Source organism: Brassica oleracea, chromosome C5 (genome assembly GCF_000695525.1).
Source record: "Brassica oleracea var. oleracea cultivar TO1000 chromosome C5, BOL, whole genome shotgun sequence".
In the NCBI taxonomy this organism is placed as follows: Eukaryota; Viridiplantae; Streptophyta; class Magnoliopsida; order Brassicales; family Brassicaceae; genus Brassica; species Brassica oleracea.
The window spans coordinates 11,352,168-11,361,222 of record NC_027752.1 but is presented as its reverse complement, the minus strand read 5'-3'; the positions used below and the strand labels follow the sequence as shown (position 1 = coordinate 11,361,222).

Sequence of the window (9,055 nt, the reverse complement as noted above, 5' to 3'; positions counted from 1 at the left end):
ATTTAGGCTTGTTTTATCCTAAAAGTTCAAAAGGTCAAATGATTGGTTTTGCAGATGCAGGTTATTTGTCAGATCCACACAAAGCTCGATCCCAGACAGGATATGTTTTTACAATTGGAGGCACCGCCATATCTTGGCGTTCTCAGAAGCAGACACTTGTTGCTACTTCTTCAAATCACGCTGAGATCATTGCACTCCATGAAGCAAGTAGAGAATGTGTATGGCTAAGATCAATAAGCCGACACATCTGTTCAAGCAGTGGGATTGACGAAAATACGGAGCCAACTATTCTATATGAAGATAACGCGGCATGTGTTGCTCAAACGAAGGAAGGATATATCAAAAGCGATAGAACCAAACATATACCTCCGAAGTTCTTCTCATATACTCAAGAGCTCGAGAAGAATAAAGAGATTGAAGTAAGATATGTTCGATCATGCGACAATGCAGCCGACCTCTTCACAAAATCACTCCCTACCTCGATATTCAGAAAACACATCCATAACATTGGAATGCGTCATCAGAAGGATCTATGACTGCTTATTCGAGGGGGAGCTTACGTAGTTGTACTCTTTTTACCTTACTATGGTTTTTCCCATTGGGTTTTCCTGGAAAGGTTTTTAACGAGGCAACAAAGACGTTAAGCGAGAGCGGATAGTGACACCGGCCCCCAAGGGGGAGTGTTACGAAAGTCAAAAATAGGAGGAGGAGCCGTAATGTTTGAAATATAAAAAGATGTGGGGCCCGCTGCACTATTTGCACAGTAAATTCTACTTCTATATAAACGATCGATTCGATCGTTTATAAATCATCATTCACTCTTCTCTTCTCTCTCTAATACACTCTTTCTATCAGTGTTATAAATTCTACGGGTATAAATTTTGCCCTTATTTAAATTCCCGCGATACAATAAAATTCCAGTTCCTTTTATAACAGGGACAAAATTTTGAGTTCTTAGCTTTTTTTTATTATTATTTTTAGAGTAAGAGACATTGTTAAGAGACAATAGCAAATGTGCACATTATTGATGGGACTCTTGCTACTGATTCTCGTCTCTCCATCCTCTACTTCTCTGGTATCTTCATTCTCTTCTCTTTCTACAACATTAGCTGCAGATGCAAAGCTATAGATAAAATCAGTAACCGGTGAAAGATTTAAAGGAGTTGGTGGGAGACTTACGTTGAGAGCTCGCTGAGCTTCTCGTTCGATCCAAATGATGGTGTGGTCAGATGTTCGTTACAAGAAAGTACAATGTGTTCAAATCTTCTGTGTACGGGTACTGCTGTCTTCACAACCGGAAATCTTCCTAATCTGCAACAAACATTTACATAAATTGTGAGAATGTTGTGAGCCATCTTTGAAAGTTTCTAAGAAAAACATACTTTCATAAATCCTCTGGTTCAGCCAACCATAGTTTTACAGTACCAGGTTTATGGGTATCTTCATAACCTCAAATCTAAGTAGCAACAAATCAAAATCAGCCAAGTTGACCTTACTATCCAAGGATCTAAGTTAAGCTGAGCAAAAACCAACTTCATGAATCATACCCACACAATAAATTTTATTCCTTTGATAACATCCAACCATGGTTTTAGAGTACAAAGTTCATGGGCATCTCCATAACCTCAAATCTAAGTAACAACAAATCAATATTACCCAAATATACATAATTATACAAGGACTTAAGCTAAGCTGAGCAATAAAAATCAACACTTTATTATGTCCAGATTAGGGTTTGTGAGATGAATCAGAGAAGGAAGCTTACTCGTTAGACGATGGCAAGGGTTCTGCAAAGCCTCGACCAGAAAAGGGTCCACTGTCAACCCATTCTCTAACCACCGTTTTGACGGAGGCGTTGTGAAAACTGGGTCCATGAGAATAAAGGGGATAGATGTTTCTGGAGACTTCAGAAATCCTTGTTGACCCTTTCTGTTTTCGTTTCTCTTGCAGCCAAAAGAGAAGACGGAAGTCAATAGGAAGAAGAGAATCGAAGCATTGACGCCGGCGAGAGGCAGAGAAAGGGAGAGAATGGAAAACTTTTAACATGTGACACGTATCTCAAAAGACTTTTTTTATTGTCCTTAATTAAGAAACGTTTATTCTAATAATAGCTAATTTTGATTTATTTTTAATTACAATTACCCTAGAAATCCCAGCTAAGGAATCCCGATAATCATGCTCTAAGGTTCTGAGTTTTTAGAGTTGGAACATATAAAAAAAGAGGTAGAGAGAGAAGCGTTTCTCAAAGAGATTTGATTAAAACATAACTGAGATTACCAGCTGAGAAAAATTATATCTCTTTTAGAATACATCAAGTACTGTCATTTAGTGATGGCAAAAAAATCGTCCGGAATTGCAAAAACAATTTGTGATATAATCATACAGTTCCTATGTCTTTAGTGGATTGCTTACATGGGACCTCTTCCTTCAAAGATTGCTTATGTTCCTACGTCTCACCAACAAAATATCCTTGGAGAAGTACTGGAGTCAAGGGTTAAATATATATCCTTACCCTAGTATTCATTATGTTATTTTTTCTTCTTCTTAATTCTGTGGTATAAACATTTAACAAACAAATTTGCCGTATAATTCTCTCACTAGATTTTTGTTTTGTCATGAAGTTCTGTAAGAGATTGTTTGGTAAGAAGTTATGGAAGAAGTTTATTGGTGAGTTTATAAATTATCCTATCAAATTAATTAACGATTAAAATCTTATGATTATGTGTGTGATCTTTAGGTAGGGAAGGAGTAGTTTATGTTTTCCCAAACAGTCTCATGCAGCTTCAAAACAACAAGATCTTGGGAGTTTATGGGAATTGGTGACAATTTCAAATTTTCAGACATGTCCCTAAGATCGAGAGCAATATAATGATCGGTGTGATCGATGGCGGCATCTGGTAATGTGACTGCAGCTCTGGTTTAGTCGGTACTCCGTGAGAAATCCAATCGTTGTCTATTCTTAGAATATCAACATGGAAATTCAGACAAGAAATAGAGATATAGTAGTTGATTTTCATTACACTTTATGTAAGCAAAGAGCAGCAGCAACATTTATTACACAACAAACTAAGATATACAGTACATGTATTTTTGGAGACTGGCAGTGTTCATTTCAGATTCTCCGAGGACCATGGTAAACCCGAGCTCTTCGTTTTGAACCTTTCTGTGCGAATTGAGACTCTCTGCTCACTCTAATACCATGAACCGGACCAACACCACCAGGTCCACCACCAGCATGTTGGCTCAAGCCTAAGTCAAAAGTAGGATGATCTTTTCTCACACCAACTCTAACACGATGGCTCCTCGGTCTCAGAGACTTTCTAAGACGCTCTTCTTTTCTCATTTCTCGTCTCGACCTATGGTATCTAAACGACCCACCATCATCATTGTCTTCGTCACTATAATCATAACCATCCTCTGAATATCTGCGGTTTCTACGTCTTCTTCTGCGTTTGGTGTGTAGCAGATCATAGCAGAAGAAAGTGCAGCAATTGCTAAGAATGTAGAACCAACAAGAGACTAAAGCCCAGAGGAATCTGAAGAAACCGTGGATGATACAATGCCAGAAACCAATTTTGTATAACATGTAGATGAAGAATAGAAACAAGTAGGCTACGATTAGGATCAAGGCGGCTTTAGCAAGACTAGCCACGCAGAAATTCTCGACGTAGCACAACACATCCCACGGTGATGGACAGAGCGTACTGTTTCCACGTAAGATGCTTTATAGTGTCAGATTAGCAGAATCAATAAACATGGAAGAAGATATATTATATGGTTTTGGAAAGTAACCTGCAAGATTTTCCAGAGAGAAAGTCAAGCGGAGAACCAAAGAAGTTTCCGAGAGAATGAACGAAACCAGTGAAGAACGAGTCCATCACACGACCACTAACTTCTGATTTTTTAGATTATTTTTCTATCATTAAGCGGACAAAACATTAGAGAAAGACCCTGTAACTGCTTTAGATCTGGTTTTTAACCAACTGTGTGAATCTTTTTAGTTTCCCTTTGGTCTTTTTCACTATATTTAATTTTTTTTCTTTTTGTAAAAATAAAATTAAAATAGAAACCAGTGAGTACAGTGCATGCGTTAACTCTAGGAATAAAAAAAAAAAAAAATCCAAAGAGGGGGGAAATTCAAACTTCATCCACAAGCCATAACTTGAGAGAATGAATGGTTCTATGATTAAAACCGGATTACACGCGAAAAACAACTTTGGATAGAAGCAGATGATGATGGCAAATTGGATCAGTCCATCCTTCCCTTTAGGATCCTCTCTTTAATCTCAGTTGGTGTCCTGCAACAATATCACCAACAAAGTGTATGTTTAAGAAGTGATTGTAGATAACACATTATGAGACAAAGCAGCCCATTGAGAAGAAATTGGAAACTTACACAACGTAGACATGCCCTCCCCAACCACTCAGACAATCACGGTCAACTGACAACAGAAGTGCTTGCGATATTGTCTCGAATAGTTCCTCAGCTTCCTGATAAAATCCCAATTTATTAAAACCAAAGTCTTGATGCATATAGGTCTCTACTAAAAATGGAAGATGGCTAACAGGATTAAAAAAAATTCAACACCTCTTGCCAAAAGGAACAATTCAAGAGAAAAGTAGTGGCTATTGAGAACTCCTACAAGTGTTATGCTCCCTAATTTTCACAGATTCTACTTTCCAAACTTCAACGCAGAAGTGTGGTGTAGGTAATTTGAGAATTAGCATTGAAGGGACTCGGTAATTAATAGAGAGGTGATAAAGATGATAGTAGACAAACCATATCTGGCTTGTACATAGCTTCGCAGGCACCATACAGAGATTCTGAAGCAGTTCCAGAGACAACAAAATCTTTAGCTAACTCCCTGCATTTTTTACAACATCTCTGTCATTATTTCAAGCAACAAACGATATGCAAGAGTAATAGACAACTCATTTTCGAAACACAAGTGAAACCAAATAAAAATACCAAACATATGAGTATGCATCATCAGAGAAACAACAACAACAAAACCTCAAACCCATACGTAAAATAAACCATCTCTACAAGTAACAAGAATTACAGACACTAGACGAACCGAGCTAATAGATATTGAATAAGAGAATCGACGTCAAGGAAAGGAAAGGAGATGAGCTTACTTGGCTCCAATGGAGTCCATGGTGCAAATAAAGGGCTTGTCATCTTCTCCCAAGCCAGCAATAACTGGTTGGCATAAGTAAGGACCAAATCTGAAACCAAAATCATGAGTCAGATACAAACTAAGCAATCTCACTCCTAAATCAGAATCAAAACACAAAGCACAGACCTTTTCTCGTAAAGAATGGCGGAGACAAGACTAGCGAAAGTCTCAGGCTTCATGTCTCTCTCTTCACGAAGCTGGTAGAGCTTATGACGAAACACCAAGCGCTGGTACCTTCAATCCATCCCCCAAAAAAGGAAAAATCTTTATAACAAGTTCAAAACGAGAAGAAGCAAATTAAACATCTGGAAGCTTCTTCTTCTTACAGTGTTTGGACATCGGTGGCGAGACCAGAGAGGCCGATGAAGACGCGATCGTGGATCTTGGAGATTCTCTGGAAGTCGGTGGCGATTGTCTGGAGCTGCACACCGAGCCTACGATCACTGGCGATGGCGAAACAGTTCTTCCCAACCATAGCCACAACGGCGCTTCCATTGTACTCGAAGATCTGCAATCGCCGCCATCGATTAGTTAGTCACCCATCATAATGAATCAGACAAAGAGACTGTTACTGATCAAAACTTACCGACATCGTGAAGATTAGGGTTTTCTGAGAGAAAAAGATTGGAGCTTTCCGAACGAAGAAGAAATCTCAGACGGAGGAGAGAGAAAGTAAGTAAAGTCGACGGTGGCTTGGAAGAAACTCCAGTCTCTTTTTTTGCCACTTCAATATAAGTTGTTGGGCCTATTAATGGGCTTATCACCTATGGGCTATCATTTTCTTTAGGACAGCCACTAACTATTCCAGTAATTTGACTAATGCTTGTACACCACAAAGTATTAAGTTTGAATCATAGAAAAATGCGAGATATAATTAGCTATGCAGTCTGTTACATAAGATCTTCATTTAGCAAAACCAGTAGAATCGAGATACGTGACACAGATTTGCCATTACAATACAAACAATCAGAAAGTATGAATGAAAAGTTAACAAGTACTAAAAATCAAGGTTTGAATGCCCTAAGAGAAACTGGTCAAGGGAAACAATGCTCTCTATGGAGGCTTCATTACTTTTTCTTTTCCGAAGATTTAACCAGTTGGATAGACTGTGAGGACTGCAAGAGAGCTTTCTGTGCGGGTAACTCAGCAATGAAGAGCAATGTCTGAGCCCAACCAGCATATTCCCCATATTTAGACACAAATGCTTCTGCCACTCGGCTGCAGAGTTTAAGCGTCAGTTTGGCACCAGCAAGGTCTGGCACAAGGTACCTTGTTGCGATCTGGTTCATCACCCCAAAACAAAAGAGCTACTTTAGCCATCGCCCAGCTAAAGCTAATCAAGTAACTACGATACATAAGCTCCGGAGAAGGTGGACTCTTTTACCTGCCAGACATGCGTATCAACGGGAATGGCACTATGCTGATCAAGGGAAAACAGAGCTATGCAAGCTGCTACCTTCGGACCAACCCCAGGCAATGTACACAGAGCAGCAATCGCATCTTGGAGATCCAGTTTGCGTAGAGACAGAAGCCATTCATCGCCACCACCTGGCTTCGACTGCAAAGCACTCACTGTACCCGTTATGTACTTCGCTCTGGTCACCACACACAAGATGTAAACCAAAAAAAAATCAAAGTTGCCTACTTTAAAACAGAAGCAATCAAAGAAACAGGCCATGTAATGATTATCTAGCTGAAAACAAACATTAGTCTAAACCAATGCTATTGAAAGGTAGTAACTTTAGATAGTGATGACACACCTGTATCCAAAACCAGCCTTCCTAAGCTCATCCTCAGAAACCCTAGACAACCTTTCCAACGACGGGAACTGATGAAACTCAAACCCCTCAACCTCACCCAGATACAACCCCAAAGACGAGACGAAATCCACCATCTTCGTAATCCTCGCGATGTTGTTGTTCGACGAGCACAGAAACTGAATCAAACACTCCAACGGATCCTGCCTCAGCACACGCGCCCCGCGGAGATGCTTCGCCACCTCTCCGAATCCAGGATCCTTTATCTCGAAATCGGACCACAGCTCGGCTAGCGAGATCTCGGCGTTGAGGAAATCGAGCAGCGCGAGCTCTGCGGCTTTAGGGCTTGCGCTGCGGTGGAGGCAGTAGGAAATCGTGTCGTCGTCTCCTGCACGCTGGCGGAGAGAGACGAGGTGAGGACCGATCGATCCGCTGTACTGAACCGGTCCGGTTTGTTTCCACCGGAATGTTTGACCCGTCGGGAATGTTAACGGCAGCGTGAGCTCCGTTTGGGTGAGTTTTAACGGGAGCCATTTTGGTGCTCCTGTTCTTTGTAGCTTCTGTTTGAGAATCGGAGTAGGGGGAGGAGAAAGTGGTGGTTTTGCGGCGGCGGAGATCGACGGTGGAGATGGGGGTCGAGGTCTCTTCATCGCCGTTGCTTGTTAAGGGAACCACACACACCACTTCTTGTGCGGGACGGTTTACCAATTAACTCTTTGATCCAAAAATTGTTGTTTATGCTGGTAGTGTTTATTGAATCAATACAATAAAAGAATCTAAAAATAAAAGATTAGATTCTTGAGGCATAGGAAAAATCTTTAGATGAAATCAAATGGAAAAGAACATAAATGAAATTTTGTTGAGTAAAAGTTCATTACAAAAATGATACAAATGTAAAGTGAACCTTTTCAATCTACAAATCTCTTATGAAAGTATGTTTATTAATCTAAGAAGAGGATAATGAATCTCTTGCTAAAGAGATGTCTCTTTATTTATACAAGGAAGAAGCTAGGGCATCATAATAAAATGAGCCTAGCTCATTGTCTAATGGGCCTTGAGGGAGGATGTAAATCCACCCCCAACAGTAAGTCCCCCCAAGTTAAATCGATCCCCCAAGTTCGTTGAGAGAGATGAAATCGATCTCTGCGAAGTTTACGAATAGGGTTTATTAGACAATGAACTAGACACACTCATGCCTATGACGATTTAGGCGAGTTTATTTCGAACTTGTGGCTAGTAAAAAGCAAGTTTGCTTTAGACTCGTGCTTAGCGAAAGACGAGTTTACTTGACTCATGCTAAGACAGAGGCGAGTTTATTGAGAACTCGTGCCTAGTGGAAGGAGAGCTTCTGTAAACTCATGCCTAGCCAAAGATGAGTTTTTGTAAACTCGTGTCTAACAATAAGCGAGTCGGCCGCAAACTCGTGCCTAATAAAAAGCAAGTTCAATTTAAACTTGTGCCTAAAATACACGTTTACCGAACTATTGCCGACCCGAAGTCTCGTGTTGAGATCGTGTGTGCCGAGCAAGTTGTTGGCTTGTGTGTTCGTGAGGCTATGATGATGTTGAGAAACGTGCTGGTCTGTGTCGCTCGTACTGCTTCCGACGAGCTCGTAGCTAAGAGCCATCTTTCGAAGCATGAATCGTTTGTTGATTCTTTTTCTCTTTGGCTCAACGATCTCTGGTTCACAAAAGTATGGTCATGATCATATCAATATAAACCAAAAAGAAACAAGCAACTTTTGCATATCGTACGGACATGATAATTGCTAATTAGTTATACTAAAGGCCATCAGCAATAACATAAATCATGACATAGCTATGATGAGAGCGAGACATATGTATAATATAACCTTAGAGTTTTTCTTTTAAAATAATAAACCACAGCTATAATGTTCACCATGACACATATGTATAATATTAAGGTGATTAATGCACGTGATGATTCAGTTAAAGGGCTTATCTTTGCGGTGAAGAAATGGTTGGGAGCCTTTCTTTATTTCCTTCTCACTGTAAGAAACAGAAGCAGCTCAAGAATTTGCTGAGTTTTGCTGAGTTACAGGGAGCAACTAGTGGTGGCTTCTCGGGATCTTGTTGCCAAGGATACAAGAAGAATCAG

At 40.1% G+C, this 9,055-nt stretch overlaps 3 protein-coding genes across 3 annotated transcripts; all 3 read right to left on the bottom strand.

The window, feature by feature from the left end:
- Nucleotides 1-3,104: 3,104 nt before the first annotated feature.
- LOC106294380 lies at nucleotides 3,105-3,878 on the bottom strand. The gene is made up of 2 exons (XM_013729934.1): nucleotides 3,793-3,878; nucleotides 3,105-3,704 (listed from the first exon to the last, which is right to left on the bottom strand). The coding sequence occupies exons 1-2, from the start codon at nucleotides 3,876-3,878 to the stop codon at nucleotides 3,113-3,115; spliced, it is 678 nt and encodes a 225-aa protein (XP_013585388.1). The 3' UTR covers nucleotides 3,105-3,112.
- A 146-nt stretch (nucleotides 3,879-4,024) lies between these two features.
- On the bottom strand, nucleotides 4,025-5,878 carry LOC106292744 (proteasome subunit beta type-3-A). The gene is made up of 7 exons (XM_013728396.1): nucleotides 5,767-5,878; nucleotides 5,507-5,688; nucleotides 5,307-5,414; nucleotides 5,140-5,229; nucleotides 4,781-4,865; nucleotides 4,397-4,491; nucleotides 4,025-4,298 (listed from the first exon to the last, which is right to left on the bottom strand). The coding sequence occupies exons 1-7, from the start codon at nucleotides 5,770-5,772 to the stop codon at nucleotides 4,250-4,252; spliced, it is 615 nt and encodes a 204-aa protein (XP_013583850.1). The 5' UTR covers nucleotides 5,773-5,878; the 3' UTR covers nucleotides 4,025-4,249.
- A 156-nt stretch (nucleotides 5,879-6,034) lies between these two features.
- LOC106343715 (N-glycosylase/DNA lyase OGG1) lies at nucleotides 6,035-7,650 on the bottom strand. Its single transcript, XM_013783006.1, has 3 exons — nucleotides 6,941-7,650; nucleotides 6,565-6,775; nucleotides 6,035-6,460 (listed from the first exon to the last, which is right to left on the bottom strand). Exons 1-3 carry the CDS (start codon nucleotides 7,585-7,587, stop codon nucleotides 6,248-6,250), a joined length of 1,071 nt encoding a protein of 356 aa, XP_013638460.1. The 5' UTR covers nucleotides 7,588-7,650; the 3' UTR covers nucleotides 6,035-6,247.
- Nucleotides 7,651-9,055: the final 1,405 nt, after the last annotated feature.

Bases quoted from the DNA above. Each gene is read 5' to 3' on its own strand.
- LOC106294380 (XM_013729934.1), bottom strand. From the start codon at position 3,878: ATGGACTCGTTCTTCACTGGTTTCGTTCATTCTCTCGGAAACTTCTTT. The intron at 3,705-3,792 runs GTTACTTTCCAA...ACGTGGAAACAG, and splicing joins CTCTCTGGAAAATCTTGCAG to TACGCTCTGTCCATCACCGT.
- LOC106343715 (XM_013783006.1), bottom strand. From the start codon at position 7,587: ATGAAGAGACCTCGACCCCCATCTCCACCGTCGATCTCCGCCGCCGCA. The intron at 6,776-6,940 runs GTGTGTCATCAC...TGTGGTGACCAG, and splicing joins AAGGCTGGTTTTGGATACAG to AGCGAAGTACATAACGGGTA. The intron at 6,461-6,564 runs GTAAAAGAGTCC...GTGATGAACCAG, and splicing joins TTGATACGCATGTCTGGCAG to ATCGCAACAAGGTACCTTGT.
- LOC106292744 (XM_013728396.1), bottom strand. The intron at 5,415-5,506 runs GTAAGAAGAAGA...GATGGATTGAAG, and splicing joins GCCACCGATGTCCAAACACT to GTACCAGCGCTTGGTGTTTC. The intron at 4,299-4,396 runs GTAAGTTTCCAA...ATATTGTTGCAG, and splicing joins GGAGGGCATGTCTACGTTGT to GACACCAACTGAGATTAAAG.